Source organism: Lycium barbarum, chromosome 5 (assembly GCF_019175385.1).
Source record: "Lycium barbarum isolate Lr01 chromosome 5, ASM1917538v2, whole genome shotgun sequence".
Classification (NCBI taxonomy): domain Eukaryota; kingdom Viridiplantae; phylum Streptophyta; class Magnoliopsida; order Solanales; family Solanaceae; genus Lycium; species Lycium barbarum.
In genome coordinates this window covers 60,326,060-60,350,421 of record NC_083341.1, presented here as the reverse complement: position 1 = coordinate 60,350,421, position 24,362 = coordinate 60,326,060, and the positions used below count along the sequence as shown (strand labels likewise).

Genomic DNA, 24,362 nt, shown 5'->3' with positions numbered 1-24,362 from the left:
CTCAGTCTCCAAACAGAAAAGGAACATGCTTGCTTAGAATACATTTCAAACAGACATACCATCTAATGACCGAGCTCTGGATATACTGTGGCACAACCTGGCAAGTGCAACTCTAGCAAGAACATCATGCATATGGAGTACATCTTGTAAAGCCCCTGATTCAAACAAATTCTGATAGTTTTAACGGATAATAAATGACTGTGAAATCAGAGATATAATATTAACTTACCACCGGGCTGCACAAGCTTCCCTACAAAGACACAAAAGCTATAGTCAAAAAACCAGCTCTAAACCATCAATCAAATACATTCACCAAGAAATTCTCCTTTTTTTTTATAAGGACATCCACCGAGAAATTCTACTTATTTCAAGAAAATCACCATAAGGATGCCCTTTTCCTTAGGTCTTGGCAAAAGACACCACAGCAAAATAATCTTAACAACAAAACGTTAAAGCAATGCTACTTGTCAAGTGAAAACACACAAGGAAACAAATACAGAGGTATTAATAAAAAAAGAATATCAATGCAGATAGGAAAAGAAGTCATCCTTATAGAGTCCACATACTGATCAATAAACTAATGAAAGTTTGAAGACATCCCAAAAGCCCAGAACTTTGCAACTTATAGGCCGTTTCCTCAGCTTATTCTTCACTTCTTACTAATTGAACTGCGGTCTGTTTGCACGACACATCATTCATTCTACTATTTAAGGAGTTACTTCTCTTCCCTTCAACTGATGAAGGAAGGATTCTCAAGTTTCTTTTCGCGTTCATGAAGGAACACTTCAAAAATTTATTAAGAAATATATTTCTTACTCATTTTTAGGGAATGCGAAGACCTTGATGGAATTCGAACTTTTCAATGGATAAAAACCAAAACTATGAAACTCTCATACCTTCCAAACATGCCCATTGACTTAACTCAACTGCGCGATTTATTTAAAACCACGTCCCCCAATCTCATTTTCTTTTACGTCCTTAATCAAGCACTATTTCTTTAAAACACAATGAATTCAAAGTGTTCCCTCCAAGAAGTCTCAAACAACGGCTATAATCATAGTTTGCACGTTCATTTATTTTTTTGATGAAGTATAACGGATTTCATTACAAGGCATCAAAAAGAAGCATAACTTGCAAACAAGGAAGGATCAAATTGCTCCAGTACAAGTGAGTCTATGCTACTATCAGGGAGGTAATAAGATCCACAAAAAGATATGTACTACTCCCTCCGTTTCAATTTATGTGAACCCATTTGACTGGGCACGACATTTAAGAAAGAGTGAAGACTTTTGAAATTTGTGGTTCAAAATAAGTCTTGAATAAAATGTCGTCTCAATGAATTATCAGCTTTTAAACCTCTCTCCATAAATGCTCCCAGGCACTCTCCCCAAGAAAGTTCTCTCCTACTTCTTAGGAGGGGAACTAACCCTTTTCCGGTGACTTTCTACCGGAATTTCTTTCTATATCTCTCATCTATTCTCAAGTTATTACCTTCTGTGATATCTTATCCTTCTCTTTCAGTTCGACAACTTAGATTCTCTTCTCAAACATGAAGGACAACAGAATTTACTTCAATGCAGGGTTTAAATCCTTTGACATTACTAGATGGTCTTCTGAAAACTCTGACTGGTATGAATGGGTAGAAAGAAGTAGAAAGATAATGAGGAGGACATCCATAAGTAGCAAAATCATGGAGTGGATCATTTTCACTTTGAAAGAAGCCTCAACAGATCATCAGAAGGTGGTGAGGAGATGGAAAACTTCTGAACGAGAAGCAGAGCACTTTTGCACCAGGAAACACAATGAGCATAGGAGATATATGAGCGTCCTATCATTAAATGGTAGTGGTAGATCAGTCCTAATTATTCCAGAGCCTGTATTGAATGCTGGATGGGTTGACTTAGCATTTAATTTAAGATTGAAAGATTCATTAAGTGCCACTCAAAGCAGGAACAAGCAGCCCCTCCTAGAATTAATGAAACCAACTACCCTTTCTCAAAGGTAGTACAAGAGAGTAAATGGCAATCGAGAAATCTTCGTACAGCAGAGGTTAAAAGGAAGAAGGGAAGCATTGAAATATCAGAATCATCTGCAAATCAGGAAAATGGGCTCTTGAAGAGATGTTTAGTTGGATGTTGTGGAGAAAAGTCAAAGGAAAAACCTACCCTAGCAGATATAAGGAGATGGTCTTCATCCAACTGGAAAAAGGCTATTGGGATAAACATCCATGAGCTATACAATGATATGTTCCTATTTAAATTCCCAAAAGACATATGGCTGAACAAACTCTCCAAGGACAGTGGAGGTGGAAGAACATTTGTTTTAACCTCGAATGGTGGAGCCCATTATCAGGAAGTGTCTCAAACTCCATTGAAGTAAAGGAGACTTGGATCAGAGCAGTGGGCATTCCACTGCATTGTGGTCACAGAAAATTTTCCAAGAAATAGGTGAAATCTGAGGGGGATGGGTGGCTACAGAGGAGGAGACAGAACTCAAGAACCATATGAAATGGGCAAGAATCTTGGTGTCCAATGATGGTAGATTTATACCGAGGGAGGTGTCGATCAATCGTAATGGAATCACGTATTACTTCTCAATCGGGGTGGAAAGTAAAACGAGATTCGAAATCACGCCGGAAAAGGAAGGAAGAACCATCAGAGATGCTAATGTAGATGCTGCTGTGAAAGATCCAGGCAAAGCTATTGCATGCTGGGTAAAAGGAGATGACCTCTGCAAAGAAGTACAAGAATCCCATCCTCCTAGGGATTCCAGAGATACGCATCACATGGGACTGTCAAATACAGTGGTTGACTTCACATCAGAGGTATCACGTGATGGGCAAGTGAACAATTTAAATGAAATTTCAGGATTGAGCCGGGTATGTGAGCCCACACCTAAGAAACCTCTGAAAGTGATAAATGGGCCTGATTTTGCTGGACAAGTTATCTTTAATGACTTAACTTGTGATTATTACTTGCCCTCAACATCGTACAACAACAATTGGCACTGCATGACTATGGCTGAGCTCTCAAAATAAAAAGAAAAGCATGCATACACACAAACTGCAAAGGAAGTGAACACTTTTGCAGAAGTGGTGATGAACTTGTCTGGGGAGGTGATTGAGGAAACTTCAGAAGTGGTGGAAAAAGATGATTGGCAGATGGTGGCTGGGGAAAGTGGTGGAAAGAGGGTGGCAGAGGACCTATCTGAGATGGCAGATCTAAATCCTTTCAATGCTATTGAAAACTGGGAAGTTGAGGAGGCAGAGCCTATCCAAATTCAGCAACAGCAAACAATCATGGATAAAAAGCAAGAAGCTTCGGTATGGGTACAGCAAAATATGAGTAAATTCAACAAAATTTTTGGGGTAGATTTCCAGGGGCATGAGGAAGAGGATATGGAACTATTACTACAAATCGACAGCAGTAGACAAGCAAGAAGAATGGTGCAGGATTCTGAATGCAGAAAAACAAGGTTTAAGGGTGCACAAGAGCTGAAAGGTCTTATTTCTTTTGATGTTAAATACAAGAGCAATGGGAATAGGAACAAGGGGAGAAGTTATTATCCCTGTTTCTTAATGCAGTTCAAACTAGTAACATGGAATGTTAGGGGATTAAACAATAGGGACAAAAGGAGACTGGTGAGCAGTTTAGTTTTTTTACTGGAGAGCTGATATCATCTGTTTTCTAGTGGAACAAGAGGGGGGATTCTGTTGATATGGGATAAAAGAGTATGGAGGGGGGATATTCTTGAAATAGGTGCTTACACTCTAACCTGTAAGTTTGAAGCACAATTACAAAACTTCTCATGCCATATCACAGGAGTGTATGCTCCAAACTCTTATAAAGAAAGGAGACTGGTATGGGAAGAATTAGGTTCTGTGAAAGGATTAATGGAAGGGCCATAGGCTGTTTGTGGAGATTATAATGTCACTAGGTTAATCTCAGAGAAGAAAAACTGTACTCAAAGAACGAGGGGGATGAAGGAATTTTCTGATTTCATTAAAGACATGAACCTAATTGACCTACAGCTTGAGGATGCTACTTATACTTGGTTCAAAGGTGACAATCTAGATATAGCTTCTAGAATTGACAAGATATTAATCTCAAAAGAGTTTGATGATAGTTTCAACAATTTGAAACAGATTACTCTTCAAAGACTGGTTTCAGACCATATTCCAGTGACTTTACAAGGTGGTTCATCGAATAGGAGTAAAAGTTATTTTAAATTTGAAAACTGGTGGCTAGGTTCAGAGGGTTTTGTGGATAGAGTTAGGGATTGGTGGAATTCTTTTAACTTCACAGGCAAACCAGACTATATACTTGCTTGTAAATTAAAAGCTCTAAGGTCTAATCTCAAGACTTGGAGCACAAGTGAGGATGGAAACTTGGGCTCTAAAAGAAGAAGTTTGCTAGGACAGATGGCTGAAATGGATGTAGTGCTGGAAGAAAGAGTCCTAACAGAAGAGGAATCAATCAAGAAGGCAACTTTACTTATGGAGTATGAGGAGTTGGTCAAGAATGAAGAAATATCTTGGAGACAGAAATCAAGATCACTCTGGTTAAAAGAAGGGGACAAGAACACTGAGTTCTTTCACAAAATGGCAAATGCTCACAGAAGATATAACAATATTGATCAGCTTGTGATTCAGGGAGAAACAATTGAGGAGCCAGCTAGAATTGAAGAAGAGATAATTGATTACTATCAAAAGCTGTATTCTGAGACCACACAATGGAGGCCAGCCTGTAACTTCACAAATTGCCCTACTATATCATAGCAGGAAAAGGAGTCTTTACAAGGCAGTTTTGAAGAAAATGAAGTATTGCGATTTCTAAAATTGTGTGCAGTTGACAAAGCTCCAGCCCCTGATGGATTCACCATGGTTTCTTCATCAAATGTTGGGAAGTAGTGAAGCATGACATAATAAACACTTTTCACAACTTCCATGAGCAAGGAGTTTTTGAGAAAAGTTTTAATGCAACTTTCATTACTCTCATTCCTAAGAAGAAAGGTGCTAAGGGACTTCAGGCCTATCAGTTTGATAGGTAGTATTTATAAAATCTTTTCCAAAGAGTTGACTGAAAGAATGAAAGGGGTCATTGCAAAACTAGTGGACTCCCAGCAGATGGCCTTCATTAAGGGCAGACAAATTATGGATGCTGTGCTAGTAGCTAATGAAGCAGTAGATTCCAGGTTGAAACAGAAGAAACCTGGAATCCTTTGCAAGTTAGATATTGAAAAAGCATATGATCATGTAAACTGGAGGTACTTACTCCAGGTTTTGGAGATGATGGGTTTTGGACAGAAATGGATCCAATGGATCAAATTCTGCATATCAACTGCTAGTTTCTCAGTTCTGATTAATGGTTCCCCAGCAGGTTTTTTTAAAGCACAAAGAGGTCTCAGGCAAGGTGACCCCTTGTCACCTTTCCTATTTTTTATTGCAATGGAAGGTCTAAACAATATGATCAAGACAGCAAAGGTGAATGGATGGATAAATGATTTTGAGGTGGCTAGAGCTGGTAATGAAAGTCTGGAGGTGACACACCTCTAATATGGAGATGACACACTGATCTTTTGTGATGCTGAAGAGGAGCAACTAAGGTTTTTAAGGATGATACTAGTCCTATTTGAAGGAATCTCTGGGTTGCACATTAATAGGAGGAAGAGTTTTTTGTATCCTATCAATGAAGTCCCAAACATGAACTTGTTGGCTGCAAATCTAGGTGGTGAAGTTGGTACTCTGCCAACTATCTATCTGGGAATGCCTCTGGGAGCCAAATCTAATTCAACAGAGGTTTGGAACAATATGATTGAAAAATGTGAGAGGAAACTAGCTAGATGGAAGAGTCAATATTTGCCCTTAGGGGTAGAGTGACACTCATCAACTCAGTCCTTGATGCCCTACCAACATAAATGTTGTCTCTGTTCCCAATTCCAGCATGGATTATCAAGAGGTTGGATAGCATCATGAGGAAATTCCTGTGGCAAGGAAATAAAGAAAAAAAAAAAAGGATTTCACTTGGTGAAGTGGAAAGTAGTGATTACTGGCAAGAAGAGTGGGGGACTGGGAATAAAAGATATGAAAATGCAGAGCAAAGCACTCAGAATGAAGTGGCTATGGAAGTATGCCAATGAAAATCAACTTTTATGGAGGAAAGTTATCAATGCAAAATATGAAGAGGAAGATAGCTGGATGACAAAGGAGGTTACCACACCATATGGGGTTAGTCTGTGGAGATCCATAAAAGCCTTATGGAATGAAGTTAAGTGCAACTCCAAGATCAAAGTAGTGAATGGGGTCAAAACCAGATTCTGGAAGGATAATTGGCTTGAGGCTGGTCATCTGGAAACACTATTTCCAGATATATATAATATTGTCTTAGATCATCAAAGGACTGTAGCTGATTTGTGGACACCTCAAGGATGGAATTTTACTTTCACAAGGCAAATCAATGATTGGGAGATACAAAGAGTGGCTGATTTTCTTAACATACTGGAACAATTTAAGGGACTTCAGGTAGGAGAGGATGTTTTTTGGTGGCTGGGGAATAAAAAAGGAATGTTCAAAGTTAGTTCAGCCTACAGGATGATGAATCAATCAATTCAACAGATTACCAACTAGCCCTGGAAACACATTTGGAGATCCAAAATCCCACATAAAGTTAGCTGCTTTGTGTGGCTTTTAGTTAAAGAAGCAGTTCTTACACAGGATAATTTGATGAAAAGGGGGATAATTTTATGCTCTAGATGTTTCCTCTGTGGAGAAACAGCAGAGTCAGTTAACCAAGTTAACCATCTGTTTCTACACTGTAAGTTTACACAACAGCTTTGGAGAATATTTTTAAATCTCAAAGGTATATCCTGGACCATGCCTAGCCAGGTTTCAGAGGCTCTAAAGAGTTGGGAAGAGGCAGGATTGCTGGCAAAGAACAAAAATAGATGGAGAATTGTCCCTGCCAGCATATGGTAGGCAATATGGAAGGAGAGAAACTCCAGATGTTTTGAGAGTATAGAGAATGGAGTGCAAAAGGTCAAGTTGAATTGTATTTTATTGCTTTGTTTTTTGTGTAATCAGGCTTACTCAGATGATACTATTTCCATTATTGATGTATTAGATTCAATATAGGATTAGAATAGTAGAGTCTTGGAGTACTTTTGTAGATATGAAACGTTTCAGTACAACCTATGTACTGTTTTGTTCATATGGAATACAATACAGTTACCAGTTTCAAAAAAAAAAGTCTTGAATAGTTGTGTGGCTGTAAATCATTTCATAAAGTGAATTTGTTTCCAAATTAGGAAAGAAGTCATTCATTTTGGCACGGACAAAAAAGGAAATAGGTTCACAAAAATTGAAACAGATGGAGTATTAACAGGGGTGAGATAATTCCAGCTAAAAAGATTAACTAAACAAGCAGCCTTGAGGGAGTAGGTTGGAGTTGAGATGCCATCATAACACCTTCGGTTTCTCACTGTCCAGACACACCAAACAATTACTGCTGAAGCCATTTTCCAGATTTTCTTGATGGTTTTATCAACTCTCCAGGAAAACCAAGCTTTCATAGGCTTGCTTTACTGTCTATGGCATAACCCATTGCAGACCAAAAATACATCTTCTACAATTGGGCAGTGAAGGAAGAGGTGATTGACACTTTCTGAGTTTTGCTGTCACATGTTGCATCTGTTAACTAGTGTACTATCCTCTTGATTAAGTTGTCTTGGGTGAGACAGGCCCCCTTGAGAGCCAGCCAGGTGAAGTACTTCACCTTTTAGGCACTTTAGTTTGCTTGTTTATTTGTTTCTGTTTCTCTCTTTTGAAGATTCTTGAAGCAAAGTATTAAACCTCAATGAGTGGACTTGCTAAGCCTCTTAGGGAATTAAACATCACAATCAAGTTAATTACATGAAGCAAGGATAAGAACAGAAGCAGGACATGAAATGACATCCATTTTAGTAGGGTTCGTCTTCAAGGCATCTATGATACTTTAGTTTAAACCTTTTTTCATTCGACAGGTTTTACACCCTTTGCCAGTTATCTCTAATTCTCCAAATTTTAATTCGGACACATGACTGCAAATAATTCTGCTTCAGCCTTTTGGTGAAACTTTTGTGGTATAATATTCTTTATACCACTCTTCTCCTTTTGGGAGAACAGCAAGTGCTTCTGCATACATGCCCCCAGAGCTCCAATTTAGGCAACATATTTTGTCCGTGTTCATTTACATAAAACGAGAATCAGCATAGCAATGCACAGTATTGTAAGTTAAACACATAACAGAAATTGGAGTTCAGAAAGTGAAGTTCTTCATAATATTAAAGCAAAAGAAAGGATCGCCAAAAGCTAAAACACCTTGTTCAGGAAATTACCTAATGCCATCGCAACCGCATACGGATCACTTGTGGCTAAATCGGAGAGAATTTCTAAAGAATGCCTCACAGCAACTGGATCAGCAAATGAGACTCTGTATCAACATACAAAATGCCTTAAGTTTTGCTGTTCAGCAATGTATATAAAATTTAGACAATCATCAATGTATTTTAACAAAAAATGGAAGACCAAGATATTCAAGTAGACTACTAAATTTGAGAAGCTGTTGCAGCAAAACCGTGTGACTTTTTTCCCATTTCTGCTCATGAAATAGCAGGGATCATGTAATGGCTTTGGAACCCGTGCTAAATTTCTGAAAGGTAAGGGCATCTTTAACAACCCAGGCCCAGTATGACCAATACAAGGCTCCTGGTAAACTTGAGATCTAGAGGCTTGATTTTCACCTCTTGGACCTCAAACCACTTGGCAGCAGACGCCTCCAGAATGTATTAAACCACTAGGGCCTCAAACAGTAGAGATCCCCCAAGTTAGTAAGCACCGAACTTACAAATTCTTTCGCTAACCTTTTCTCAAAAATGTCAGGGGTTGAGATGTAATGTAAAAACCACTCTTCCGTAAAAACCACTCTTCCCCAAGAAGCGACAACCTCATTTTAAGTATATACACAGCAAGTGATGCAGGAATTACAGGGTGGCTCCCACTGCCTATTTTTGAATGCAGTACGTGGCCCAATGGAACACTTACTCTTTCATGTCCCTTCTCAAAAAAAAAAAAAACACTTACTCTTTTGATTGGTAAAGGTATCCTATTAAAATGCAGCAAAGTGCTGCAATGTATTTACAGGAACTCTTTGCAACAATTAGTGCAAACACTTCTGGCCCATTGTGTATCATTTTTAACGCCCTGGTTCTACAAGACCCAACACAATACTCTCTGTAAATTTGAGAATTCGGGACTTAAAGTTTTACCCCTTGGGCCTCAAACCACTTGCCCAAGCTTATAAAGTCATTCATTTTCCTTCTCGCTAACATGGGTTTTGGGATGTAACAAGCAGCTGCGCTTATTCCCCCTATACCCCACCAAAAGGAAGATTCCAACAAGTAGCTTTTTTTCACAAGATTCAAGCAAATAGCTATTGGAATTAGCACCCTAAAAGACTGGTGCAAACTTCAAAAGTAGCTTTGATGCATCTTTTCCGCTACACAATTGGACGACTCAAACTCAATCCTTCCCTCCACGCAAATGATAATGAATTTCCTTTATTAATTACTATATTGATATTACACATTGGATTTGAAGTTCCGCTTCTTATTATTCCCCTTAGCATTAAATATGCAGCCTACACGCATGATAGCAATGTTTTTTATAACTGAGAACTCCCCGACGGCCAGTGGCACACGGTTTGCAACTCGGTGGATAATAGACCCGCCCCTCTGCCTTTCTCCGCTTAATACTAGGTTTTTGTCATCAGCAGGGTTCGAATCCGTAATGTGCACCTAATACAATTTTTTGATAAAGGTAGGTTAAATTTAATTAACGAAGTACCAACATGGTACAGAAATTACAACAGAAAGAAGAACTCAGACCCATTACATGCTTCTCCCTAACAACTCTAGGAAATCAAGATATTGATCCATATCCTCTAACAAGCCCTGCTTACACCAGTGGTACAGATACTGGATACAATTGTTTTTGACCACTGAAATGTGACTCTTTTTGCCTTCAAAGCATCTCTTATTTCTCTCCAGCCATAGAGTCCATAAAATACAGAGTGGAATTGTTTTCCAAATCTGCTTCAGCCTTTCCGTTGTCTTCTGATTCTGCCAACATATCAACAGATTCTTAACATTGTGTGGCATCACCCAGGCTACACCACATATCCTCGAAAAGATATTCCAGCGCTGCCTTGAGAAATTACAATGGACAAGAAGATGATAAACAGTCTCCTGAGCTTCCTCACATAAAAAGCATCTATTGCCCAATGCAAAACCTCTCTTTTGTAGGTTGTCTTGGGTTAAATAGGCCTCCAAAGAAGCAATCCATCCAAAGCATGCAACCTTGGTTGGAGCCTTTATCTTCCAGAGCATTTTCCATGGCCACATTATCTCCCATTGTCCCTCTTGGTTCTGCAGATTTTTATAACTACTTTTAACAGAAAATTTATTGTCCTTGCTAGCTGTCCAAATCAGAGTATCTGCTCTATCGTCCACCAAAAACAGTAGTATTTAACTGCTGTAACATTTGACAGAACTCCTCTATCTCTCAGTCATTTAATCCTCTCCTAGAATTGATCTGCCATCCTGAATTTGAGTATAATTCAGCCAGAAATCCTTCCTTGTTTGTTGAACAGTTATACATTACTGGAAATTTTGTTACAAAGCATTCATTTGCTGCCCAGACATCTGTCCAGAATTTAACCTTGAAACCATTGCCCACCTCTATTCTTATTCACTTCTGGAATTCTGTCCATAGTTTGCTTATAATCCTCCAAACTCTACCTCTATCCGAAACTGGGACTGGACTAGGGCTCCAGATATCATGTTTGTCATATTTGGCATCAATTAACTTTTTCCACATAGCATTAGTTTCTGCATTGTACCTCCATAACCATTTGAACAGTAAGCTCTTGTTGTGCAATTTCGAGTTTCTAACTCCCATTCCACCTCCCTCCTTATCTCTTGTTACCTTTGCGATCTAACCAAGTGCATCTTTTTATTCTTTGAGTTCCCTTCCCATAGAAATTGATTTCTCATGGAATTCAGCTTTTTTCCAGCAGCAGAAGGAATTGGAAGTAATGACATCAAGTAGGTGGGAATTCCATCCAAAACACTGTTAACTAAATCAATCTCCCCCCAGAGACAAGTATTGTTTCTTCCATGGAGTTAACTTGTTTGCGCACTTATCCATGACTCCTGCCATATGTACTGGTCATTTTTCTTTGCTCCCAATGGAAGGCCCAGGTATACTGTAGGAAACTTCTCAACTTTACATCTCAAAATGCCAGTTCCTGTATTTCAACATCAACATTGATACCGAACACACTACTTTTGGATAGATTCACCCTAAGACCTGTAACAGCTTCAAAACATAATAAAATCCCTCTAACACACAGGAGTTGCTCTTTATTGGCTTCACACAGGAGCAGTGAGTCATCAGCATATAAAATGTGACTAATCACCATTCTCTCTTCGCCATTTCTTCTGATACTAAAACCGTTGATCCATTCCAGCTTTCAGCCTTTCTTAACATTCTGCTAAGAACCTCCATCATCAACACAAAGATATGGGGACAGTGGATATCCCTGTCTGAGTCCTCTTTGAGATATAAAGTAGGCTTGAGGGCTCCCATTGATTAAAAGCCCTGGAGGCCACATGACAGCAAAGTTTATTGCAATCACTGTACCTTATTCTCCATAATATGCCAAAAGAACATGATTGGAGTTGCACTCAAAATGTTAAAAGTCACACTAGCATTGATTAATCATGCTGAGTTTTTTTTTTCTTTTTGGGAAAATGGTAATTTATTAATCATGCTAAGTTTAAAGGCACGTGCACGAAGAAGATGATGAAAATGTTTGCTTCAGTGGATATTAGTGTATCTAACTATAATAATGGACCACTACTGAAATAGGGTATACCACAATAAGCAATAAAACGAGAAAACTAACTTTTTAATCCATCGATTACAAAAGATATCAACAGTAGGGAGCAAACAAACCCTTGCACAGCACGATGAAGGAAAGCTGGGTTCCCTGGATCCAAGGGAAGTCTTCTCAACGCACTCAATGCAGCATATTGCAAATTACTCCGAATCGTAGACTGAAACATGAAGGGGAGCAACAGTAAGTCTACTAAGCAGAACCATGAGATTGGTGAAAACTTGTAGCACACGACTGTATGATATATATTCGTCCAACAGCCCTTACCCAACCCCTACTACCAAGAAAAAGAGAATAATTGCATCCATTCTTCAACTTATATCTTTCTTTTTTTATGAAACTGGTAAATTGTATTCCTCAGCATTTAGGATATGCTGGAGACCACCAAAAAGAGTTAAAATGAAGACAGAAAGAGAAAGAAATACTTACATTGATCTTAATAAATCTACAAACTGATCTATATCTTCTAATCCTACTTCTTTACACCAAAAGTAGAAAGATACTATACAATTCCATTTGACTTTCTGAATGGAATTGGATCTATCTTCAAAACACCTTTCATTCCTTTCTTTCCAAATAGTTCACCAAATACAATGAGGGATCATCCTCCACCATTTTTTCTGGCTCTTGCTGCCTCCTCTTCTCATCCAACAACTTAGTAAATCTGCAATATGCTCAGGCATAGTCCAGTTAGTCTCCGTCGGGTTCAAGAACAAAGACCAAAGTTGTGCTGTGAATTTGCAGTGAAGAAAAAGATGGTTGTTGGTTTCATTTGTTTCATTGCAAAGATAACATCTGGAAACTATGATGCGTCCCTTTCTCCTCAATACTTCATGTGTTAAACAAGCTCTCTTTGCCACCAGCCAAGTGAAACATTTCACCTTGGTTGGGGCTGGACACTTCCATATTTTGATCCAAAATTTTGACTGCACCCCATTCTGCACCATGTCCTCCTTTTTGTAAACCCTGTTTACAGTGAATTGCCCATCAATATTGTGTCTCCATCTCAAAGTGTCTGCATCAGAGGTAGTAGTGCCATGAAAATTACCAATCCTATTCAACAGACTAACTACCCTTTCCACCTCCCAGTCATTCAAAAATCTTCTAAAAGTTAAGTCCCATCCCTGAGCACTCCATTCTTCAACTTATATCAGAACCACTTAAAGCAAGGCTAGCTGCTTAGTTACACAAAAAAGGACCAAAGAGTCTACTCGTTCCGCAACTACATTTAGGTGATAGTGAAATTAGTCTAGAAAAAGTTTGTAAACACTAGAAGACCATAGACCTAAAGCTAAAGATTATAGAACAGATAGATCTACAAGGCTAAACCGGAATGTTGTTTCAGAATCTCACGGAATCATTATATGCCCGAAATATGGCTTGCGTTCACTTGCTTATGAGTATCACCACTTTACGAGTGCATAGAACTTAATGCAGTTGAATTGTCTGAACCGTCATATCTAAAAGTTCAAATATTTTATTTTAATAAAGTAGTGGAGACAAACCTAATTTACATGGCAGTAGGCCTTCTAAAAGACTAACTTGCATAATAATCTCACTTTTAATTCCATAATCAACTAACTTAATTGAAATCAAAGTCATATTCAATATTTGGTTACATTCCACAAGAACTTTTAGGATATTTGCACTTTGATATCGATCATCTTCAAGTTTAAAAAGTGCACCTTGATGCTTCCCGTTAGACTTATAAGTCCAAAGTTCTTGATATTCACTATACTTTTAAAAGTTCATTAACTCAACTAATTGCAATTTCTCAAAAAAATTAGAATGTACTTTACAAATTATAAGTTCAACAAACACTTCATCCGCAAGATCATATGCTCTATGTTTACTTTTAACATCGCAGTTGCTGCCATTATTAATGTCCAATGTGTTTGTTATGTGAAGCTTTTAGGACAAACATGAGGTATTTGAGTATCTCTTATATACATTTTTTTTTTGAGAATGGTAACAGAGTATCTCTCACATACATACATACATACATACATATACATAATGTGTGTGTGTATATATATATCCTAATCTTTTCTTTTTGTAAACTAGGGAACCCGCAGCTAAAACCTGCTCCTAGTGCAATAGCCTACAAACCACACAGGAGATGTAAACCGCACTAGGCAAGCCCCATGCAATGAGCTCAGACTGAGAAGGTTGGAATCGATCCCCGGTATCCCATGTAGGAAACCACTCGCTGAACCAACTCAGCCACCCTCGCGGGTTATATCCTCATCTTTTTTCTTTTCTTTTCTTTCGTTTTGGCCAAGTATTTTACTAAAGTTAAAGAGGAAACTCCGGCATACAAGATGCATACAAAATTGGAGAATTTTATACGAGGCATGATTTGATAGCTACATCCTAATCATTACCCAAACTATAATAGTAACTTTATCATTAGTGATGGAATGGATCAGACAAAACAATGTAGGATTCTACTTTATTTTTTGTGGTTCAAACGAAATATAGAATTTTTATTTCTTAACCATCTCCTACAAGATACATCCCTTGGTCTAGATACTTCGGTATTATCCTATCCTAGCATATGGCTAAGTAAAGATGTAGTTTCCAATTATCAGCATTTTAGAATTCCAAGTCTAACGGAAAGATCATGAAGGACATATTACCAACTCTTATTGGATACTAGATGATGAAAGCACGGGCCCAACACAAAAAATAGTACCACACTTTTCTTTTTAGTCTGTCTTAAAAAGAATGATATATTTCTATGTTTAGAAATCATTTAACTTAAAGCTTCCCCTTTTAGCTTTAATGAAATGATTTGAATCCACGCAAATATCTATGACTTGTTTTAGACCACAAGTTTCAAAGATCTTTCCTTTCTTTTTTAAACTTCGTGTCTATTCAAACTATGTCACATAAATTAGGACAGAAAGAGTACCTTTTAGTAATATAATTATGCAATTTTTATTATAGAAAGTATTATAATTCAATTAATTGAAAATATCAATAAATTATTTTACTTAGACCGCTTCTCTCATATATGACTTTCATGGTTTGGTTCTCCAATTGAAAGATTTGAAATACACCTTCTCCTACCGAGTTTCATGCCATCATCTCTTTCTATTCAACAACACTGAAAAAGCGCTTTTGCAGTCTTAAATTTTTAAGTATAGACCAACTTCATCATTTTAAGAAAATATGTGTATTCGTTTCTTGACCGTTTATATTTCGTCTTCTTGATGCTATTCCTCCTTATTTGTGTGAGACGTATGTGTCCAAACTTATACCCAAAGGTATAAGTTTTAAATCTTTTGGTTTTATGACTTCTTTAGCGGTTTTTGTGTTCAATTTAAATCATTATTTCTTTTTTCATGAATTTCTCTTCTTTAAATTTTCTCTAAGCGTACCTTTACCATTTTCTGAACTTATTATCATTATTTAAATGTCCTATTTTTTTATTTTTTTATTTTTGCAATTGTCTCCTACTTCTTCACATGGACCCCACCTTAATTTTTATTTTTTTTGCAATTTTCTCCTAATTGTTCACGTGGACCCCACCTTAATTTTTTTTCTACTATTATATTGTAGAAGAGTGGGCCCCACCTTAATTTTTTTATTATTATTTTAACTATATTAGAAGAGTGGGTGGACGACGATCCAACCCACTCTTCTAATATAGTAGAAATTCTGTGAAAATAATATATCAAATAAAAATTGCAGTTGGTTACAATAGAAATATCTTAAGAGAGGGTGGATACACGTCCTCAAGCTAACATTATGTTCCTGTTGGTTGGAAAATTCTCCTACTATCATGCGGTTTTTAATATTGTAATTCAATACCTGATGAAAGAATCTAAATTTGCAGACAAAAAGATTACTGTAATTTGACAAAAGTACCTCCTTATCACCTCCTTTGGTCCCAAGGATGCCCTTCTTGCGTTTCTGTGGCGTATCAGCAACCTAACAATTGTGAGACATAAACAAACAATTTGCAGTTCAGTAAAGCCGGTCTTTTCAATGATTTGAAGTAATAAAGTTATTAAAGAACCACATCCAAAAAGAAAGCTATTCAAGAAAAACATTTCTAGTAGTTTATCTAATAAATACTCCCTCCAACCCCAATTTATGTGATTGTGTTTGACCGGGCACGGAGTTAAAGAATGAAAGTAAGACTTTTGAAACTTGTAGTCTAAAATAAGTCATAGATATTTGTGTGGCTATAAATCTGTAAACAGGAATGTTTAGGGAAACAGAAGATATTTTTGATGTTCTAGGCAATTCATAAAAGAAACATAGCTAGAATGATCCTACTTTTGTAATTGTCTACTTGGGGACTATACAGTTATGGCATAGTATACCTATTAATATATAGAAATGTTAACATTGTCAAAAAAATCAGCACATTAACAGTCAGAAGTTTAAAGTTAAATTGTTACTAAATATAAAAAGGTATCAATTCTTTTTGAGACTGACTAAAAAGGAAAGAGTGTCACATAAATTGAGATGGAAGGAGTAGTATTTATTTGAGTCAAAAAGAAATCGTACTTATGAATTGTCTAGCATAATTAACAAACATAGTTTCGAATATTCGGAAGACCTCTTTTGAAAAATATACCTACTACTTAAACTTTTGGTATAGAGGTACTATGTGTTCTCATGATAGAAATATTCTAATAAGCCGCAACCACGGAATGAGATAAAGTAGCCTCTATCTGGCAAAAAGATTATTTTTATTAGGAGACCTTCCAAAGCCTCTTAGTTGTTAATATCTCTCTGTTAGGACTCTAGTTAGCCAAGTCCACAAGTAAATCATAATCATCATTTCTTAATATTTTTTGGATAAACCAAAAGAGTTCAGTTATACTTCACCAACAAGTAAATCATATTCACAAAGTCGAAAACATAGAAATTTAAGAATGATTGAAAAAAAAAAGCATTAGGAGTTTAGGATTATTAAGAAGTGTGAAGAGTTCCAAAGCACTTAGGTTGACACAGGAGGTCAAGTTATTGCCATCACTAGAGAAGATAAGAATGTTGACAGGTAGGGAGTTCAAATATTTATGGTCAACAGAATTTGCCAAAAGAGAAAGAAAAACAGATTCTCCTAAGTCCTAAGCATCTGAGTCCACAAACAAAAGAGTGGGTGTAGATATAAGCTGGAAATTATGCAAAAAAATTGGAGTAGCTTCACTATGAGGAATCTGGATTGTATTGGCAAAACTAGGACCAAAAAATGGGTAACACCTGCTCTTAGCAAATCCAATTTCAGCTACTATCCTAAGAATTAGCATTTTGAACTTCAACACATAATAGAATCTCCAATAACTACTATACGACTTCCCATTTTGGACATCTCAGAATTTGACATCATGGCATTTTTATACAACTTTTACCAGTTTCAAGAATTCAAATTCATGAAACTGTTCAAATTTTGAAACATTGATGTGATGTTATCTCTATTAAACTAATATTCAGCCATTACTTTAATATTTTATTATGTTGCCGCCAATATATATAAGTCAAATTACCATCTTAAACTATGTATCCGGTTTAATCTCATCATATAAAATGAGACGGAGGAAGTAACGATCTGTGGGTTAATAGCAATCAGTAAAAAAAAAAAAGGGCAGCCCGGTGCACTAAGCTCCCGCTATGCGCGGGGTCCGGGGAAGGGCCGGACCACAAGGGTCTATTGTACGCAGCCTTACCTTGCATTTCTGCAAGAGGCTGTTTCCACGGCTCGAACCCGTGACCTCCTGGTCACATGGCAGCAACTTTACCAGTTACGCCAAGGCTCCCCTTCTTAATAGCAATCAGTAATGCATACAAAATCACCTCTGTTTGATGGCTCAAAAACAACTGTGTAATGATTAATATCTCTTGATAGAGATTGAATGTTTTGAATAATTTTCTTTGGACAATCTCTGTCGTTAGCCTTCTATTATGTTAATAATATTTTTTTGATAAATCGATTTTTCAGGTTAGCAATTAGTGGAAAGTAAATATAGACACCTCCTGCAGAAACTGAAATGTTACTTCAAACTGCATTTTGCAGCATGCCTTTATCCCTTCAGGTAAATAACAAAAATACGGCTGAATACCGTATAATCTGATCTTGATGTGTTTAATTTAATTACTCCATCTATCCCAATTTATGTGGCACACTTCCCTTTTTAGTCTGTCCCAAAAAGAATGTCACTTTTCTATATTTTGAAACCATTTAACTTTTTGAGATGATTTACAGCCACACAAGTATCTAACATCTTGTTTTGGACCATAAATTTCAAAAGTCTTCCTTTCTTTCTTAAGCTCTGTGCCTAGTCACATGGTGCCACATAAATTGGGACTGAGGGAGTATGTAAAACATCTCAATTACTTCCAGCACTAAACAGTGAACCATTCCCCCTACTCCTTTACGAGAAGGAAAGAGACAACAGGGAACAATAAGTTGTACTTACTTATCAGGAAAAAGAGGGCAGGAACAAATTGGAGACAATAAAGCATATATGCTAAAATGTACCAGATCAGCCTCACCCACGTTAATAATGAAAATGTGAAATCATATAAAATAGTATGTTTAAGAGAAGCTACCAGTATTCATCAAAAAAGAGAAGCTAGATGTACAAAGGGAGGGATATTTTCAATCCAAATGTCAAAAGATGTCTGTACACGGAGGGATTTTTCAATGCAAATGTGAAAAGATGCAGATGATAAGTAAGATTTGTGGACAAACCTTATCTAGAATGCCAAACACGATTTCATACAACTTCTGTGATATCTCAGGGCTGCTAGAAGGTGCGTATGTAAGAGCCTTTAGAGCTTGAAGACGCCGTGCATGAACTTCAAAAAGACAAAGGAGCATCACCAACATCATCCAGTTAGACAAAAAGGCAACCATATGAAACAAATTTAACTAATTAATAAACAAGCTCTGCTTGCAGTGGCCCTAAGAATGATATATAGAAGTTAACAACATCATGTCTGAGATTCCTGTCAACCCAGCAGATCTTAGAGAATGAGTTGGTTCATAACTTACTTATAGATCTGTTATTTATTTTTTTAATCAAGTAAAGTATTTCATTAATCATAACAAAGCCATATACAAGAGATATAACCAAAAAAGGAGAAACCTACAAAATATGGTTCTCTCCAAAAGACACCCAATCCTCTATACAACTAGGAACTACATGGGTGCACCAAAAGAAAACAAGGGAACGAAGGCTACTGCTCAGTTGAGCAAAGCACATCTCCGTCCCTTCAAAAGCTCTCCTATTTCTCTCTCTCCAAATGACCCACATTAAAGCAAGAGGAGTAACATTCCAAGCCTTTTGCCTTCTACTCCTAGCTCCAGTTTTCCAACTGAACATCAACTCTTACACGGATATTGGCATCACCCATGAAAGGCCGAACCATCTAAAGATATCCCACCATAACCTTGTTGCTAGATTGCAATGCAACAAAATGTGATCTACGTCCTCACCTGCCTCCTTACAAAGGAAACACCAACTAATGCAGACAACATTCCGTTTCCTAAGATTCTCTGCCATCAAAATCACCCCTCTAGCAGCTAACCAAGTGAAGAAGCACACCTTCCTCGGCATCCTAGGAATCCACACCGAATCAAAAGGAAAACTATCTTCCGACCTAACTAGCAACTTTTCGTAGAAAGACTCGACAGAGAACAATTTGTTACTCCCCACCTCCCCGCACAAAGCATCGGGTCTATTAACTGGCTCGCATTGCTTATGAAGTACGGCTAGCAATCTCTGAAACTCAGCCACCTCCCAATCCTGGAAATCCCTCCTGAATCTCAAAACCCAAAAAGTCCCATCCCCTTTTGTCCCCCTAACTTGCTGAACGGACGTCTCCCTTTGACAAGAGACTCTACACAACACCAGAAATTCATCCTTTAGCACCAAACCTCCACACCACTTTTGGCCCCAATATAGATCTGCTATAATAGCAGCAAAATTCAAAGAAAATAATGTCATAGACAAATTAAAGTACATGGCAAAAATTTTGAGATCAAGCTGACAGCAGAGCAACTATGTTTCTGGTGGGTGCGTATTCAGATTACAAGAATTCCTTCTTCACCTATAAATAATCTTGAGGAGGATTGAAAAGGTTGCATTCAAGCAATGCAACAAGCTAAAAGAATCAGTTGGTCAAACATCGAGAAAAAATGTTGCATCTTACATCTCAGGTTGTTGCATCCTATTTTATCCCCCCAAAAAAAGGAAGAAATAGGGTGGTTTATCAATTCCAACTTTGGATGGGATAGGCAGGACCATTAGAAGAGGGAGGATGTGGTCTAGCCCTTATGATTGTTTGGAGGGAGAGAAATAGGAGAGCTTTAGAAGGAGTAGAGAATGATTTGCGCAATTGAGGAGTAGCCTCTTATCCCTTATCGCTTTTTAGTACACCACGTGAATCCTATTTGTAGAGAAGATTGGGTGACTTTTTTAGAACCCCATGTCATTTATAAGTTATTCCTTTTTGGTATAGTACTTGTATACAGGTGTTTCTACACCCTTCATTCATAAAATTGTATTACTTCGTCAAAAAAAATAAGAAATATTGATATGATTATTGTTTAAAAAAAGAGCTATAATTAGAATTGCAACTAAAAAGAAGTGAACAATAGTAGTAGACTTTACATTCAACATCTTCATTTAAGGCCTCTGATGTTAACCGATCTACTATTCTAGGTACCACGTCAGCTCTTGTCACCCCTCCACCTGCATCAATATCAGCTAAAGCATCCCAGTTTGGTGTAGGAATCCCACCACCTGAACTTACACCTTGCGAACCACTGTCTGAGAGAATTCGGGCCAGGTAATAATAGACATAACGTAGAACAGTCCGATCCTCACACTGTTGATCAAGCTGTGATGTAATAAAAGAAAGAGAAGAGTGGGCAAATTTTTCATAAAGCTTAACAGAAATATAATAAGTCATTCAGTCCAGCATAATGTAATACAAGGAAAACAAACAGAAGGTCACCTCTGGCATGGTCTTGGTCACTACCCAGTGTAATCCCACAATAGTGGGGTCTGGGGAGGGTAAGATGTACGCAGCCTTACCCCTACCTGGGTAGGGAGGCTGTTTCCGATTGACCCTCGGCAACCCTCCTCCTTTATCCGGGCTTGGGACCGGCAATGTGAGCGAGCTCACACAGGCGGAGTCACCTCTGGCATATGACCATAAAACAACTTTCACTGATCCAAAGTCTGCTTAAGGAAGCTTAAGATATTTTTAACAAAATAAATCACTTCTTTCCTTGAGTAGAATAATCTACAATCTTCTCCAAATAAAAGGAAAATAACATCTTCAGAGTGGAAAACTCCTGCAACTACCAAATCCCTCACCACAGACAACAGACAAATTTTTGGGCTAAATTTATGCATACCTGCTTGTATCAAAGGCAATGCTAAAGAACAAACAAGACAAATAAGTTGTCAAAATGTACTTTTGCGCCAGATAGCCAAAATTTTCAAGACATGTTTAGCGTTCAAGCTCTAGATACATACCATCAGCTCAGCTATTGAACCATTTCATGTAAATAAAAGTCAAAAATGCTCAATATATGCTCTCTTTTGGTATTATTCTCAAGTCTTGCAAACTAAAAGTTCTTTCTAGAGCATTTTTTTTCTTTCTCTGGGAAGAAAAAGCCAATGAATTGCAGAAACGGGAGGTCGTAAGCCATACCATAAGAAGAGATGGTGCTAAAGAAGGATCAACAGAATTGTATACAGCCAGTTTGGGGAAAACATGATGAACCAATTGCCTCTGAGAACTTTTCTGCAATTAATCACAAACAAAAAGAGAATAAGTTAATAAAGAATTTTCCAGTGGAAAGTACAAAGTGAGAAAGCTAATGTACTTGATCAGACGTGGCTGCTAGCTCGTGGATGCTCCTTGCAAGTTGTGCATAAGAAACTGGCTGTACAAAAAAGTCAAGCAAATGTAATCAGGTACACTAAAGATCAGAGATATTCAAACAACATTTGGTCAAAGACAAAATTTCCCATTGCCTTCAAATGTACACCTTTTAGGTTAGCTAGGTCTAGTCCTATAATATGAATTCCCAAAAGCTGGAAGGGACATTTTTCCTTCTATAACACCAACAAAGGGGTGGAACTATTAATAAGCTTGTGCATTGTGCACAACGGAGGTTTAGAAGAACAATTATGCACGAGAATGAAGTAAGCAAGAAAGTAGGAATACACAGTGGTGCACCCATGTTTATCAGTTGATTATTATCTTTTCCTGTTATCTCCATTTACTAATTGTTGCTCTTGAGTTCTGTGACTATAATGTATCAGTGTTTGTGTGACGTGAATTGGAGGTCGCTACACTGCGCTGTAAAGTCAGCTAAATGAATAATCAACGTCCATTTAGACCCGTAATTTAATACTCCCTCCGCCCAGAATAAGGCAGTTTTAGCAACAACAACAAAAAATTGTCCCAAAATAATTGTCACTATAGGAATTCAAGACAATAATTTCCAACTGTACCCTATATTGAAGAACTACTACTTCTTAATAGTGTCCAATTCTCAAGAAACATCTAATAAATAGGGGCACCATGATACCTTGTATTTGGAGTGAAAAGAGCTATAAACTTTGACTAACAATTTAAAATGTATTATTTCATCATATTGACTTTAGAAGAATTGGCTGTAAAAAGTAGTCAAATTGACTCTTGAAATTGGGAGAGAAGAGAAGAAGTATGTAAGAGATTTACCTTTTTCTTTTGTTTGGTAGGCATAATGTTAGCACGAACAGCTTTAGCAGCAGAAATAGTATCAGATTGGATCTGCATAAGTGTTCCCTTCTTCTTCCGATCAACCGGTACTGCGGGTGGTGGTGCAGCAGCAGCAGCAGCAGGTGTCGACGACGACTTTGATGAAGTCGAAGAAGTTGATGACGGGTCTGATGTTATCAGATCCATTAAAGTCGTCCCCGACGAATCCTGCATCAAAAGAGAAACGAAAATTAGAGTAAATTTGTGATCAGATTTGAAATGTCGAATCGAGAAGACTGAGATCGGTAAGAATATTTACTGCCATGACTGGTTGGTGTTCAACTGAATTGGAGCAGAGACACTAAAATTATGAAATGCACATCGATGGCTGCAGAGAAATCTCTGTCAATTCTTTCTTTATCTGGAGAAGGCGAGTTGCTTTTTCCGCTCTACACGAGTTTTAGCGAGCAAATGGCAAAAATGGTCTCTTGTCTTTGGTAGTAAATTCAAAATAGTCCCTTAAGTATAAAATGATCAGTTTCGATCCCTTAATTTTCTCAAAGGTGAGCTTTTTTGGTCCCCGTCAGATATTTGCTAAATTGTGTTTGTTAAATTTAGCCGAAACTGTTAATAGAAGAAGTTACCGTCAATATCCCAGAAAACTCGACATAAAAAGCTACACCATACACAAAAAATAGACGAAAAATAACAGAAATTGCATTTCAGAAAGTTGCACAAGACTTTTGAAATAGACCAAAAATAACATAAAGTACAAAAACTGTACTTCCAAATGTGAGTTTCCATTAAATATTTTCTATTTCCTTAGTTCAGATTTAATAATCAGAGTTTGACAAATATCTAACAGAAACGAAAAGTGCTCACTTTTGGCAAATGTAAAGGACGATAACTGCTCAAGTGATACTTAAGTGGCAAACGTAAAGGATGATAACTGCTCAAGTGATACTTAAGGGACTATTTTAAACCTATTGTCAAAAAAAGGACCATTTTCTCATTTTTAGTTCCTTCAAGTTTTAAAGTAGGTCTAATTTTTTCCTAGTCTTTAGCGGTTATACAATAAGGTAAAGTGCAGAAATATGTAAATCAACACAAGTATTTTCACGTGGAAAACTCCTTGCTCAAGGGAGGAAAACCCACGACCTACCTTTTGTAGGATTTTCTCAAACTCCACTAAATACGAGCAGTTTTAAGGTTACAACTCTATGTACACCTACGGAACTGTTCCAAACAGTACCTTCCACTCTCCTGAATAATTCCATCAATTGCTCGCTCCCTCATATAACTTTTTCAATGACTCTATCCAATCAATGAATTCCCTTACAAACACAAAACAAAATCTACTACATTCGCTATGAATGTAATCAAGATCTTGTCTTGGTCCCACAAGAACCTAACTACTACAACTCAATAAAACTATAGATAAATCGTGATAAGAGCAGGTTTTTTCGTTGTCCTAGTCTCGAGACTCTTTGTGTTGCCTCTACTCTCACTCTAATGTCTCTCTCTTTGATTGTAGTTATGCTCCAAGCTAATTCCTCGTGTTCAATTTATGGTAATGTTTTCATACTTGAACTCCAATTCCTTGTATAATTGGATTGCGTCTTAATTCCATTCTCCAAGTCTGTGTGAAAC

At 37.4% G+C, this 24,362-nt stretch overlaps 1 protein-coding gene across 2 annotated transcripts in view; it reads right to left on the bottom strand.

Annotated features, from left to right (window-relative positions):
* The window catches only part of LOC132640888 (uncharacterized), a 41,888-nt gene extending 18,709 nt beyond the window's left edge, over window positions 1-23,179 (bottom strand). Inside the window, exons 1-11 of one of the 2 annotated variants that reach the window (XM_060357691.1) lie at window positions 23,032-23,179; window positions 22,713-22,940; window positions 21,850-21,909; window positions 21,675-21,767; window positions 20,624-20,852; window positions 18,700-18,806; window positions 15,864-15,926; window positions 12,050-12,150; window positions 8,371-8,465; window positions 230-250; window positions 60-155 (exon numbers count right to left, since the gene is read on the bottom strand). In XM_060357691.1, coding sequence (XP_060213674.1) covers window positions 60-155; window positions 230-250; window positions 8,371-8,465; window positions 12,050-12,150; window positions 15,864-15,926; window positions 18,700-18,806; window positions 20,624-20,852; window positions 21,675-21,767; window positions 21,850-21,909; window positions 22,713-22,940; window positions 23,032-23,037 — 1,099 coding nt within the window. In that variant the 5' untranslated portion in view covers window positions 23,038-23,179. Of the gene's footprint in view, window positions 1-59; window positions 156-229; window positions 251-8,370; window positions 8,466-12,049; window positions 12,151-15,863; window positions 15,927-18,699; window positions 18,807-20,623; window positions 20,853-21,674; window positions 21,768-21,849; window positions 21,910-22,712; window positions 22,947-23,031 lie in introns of those variants that run through there. The other variant, XM_060357692.1, reaches the window with a different exon arrangement.
* Window positions 23,180-24,362: the final 1,183 nt, after the last annotated feature.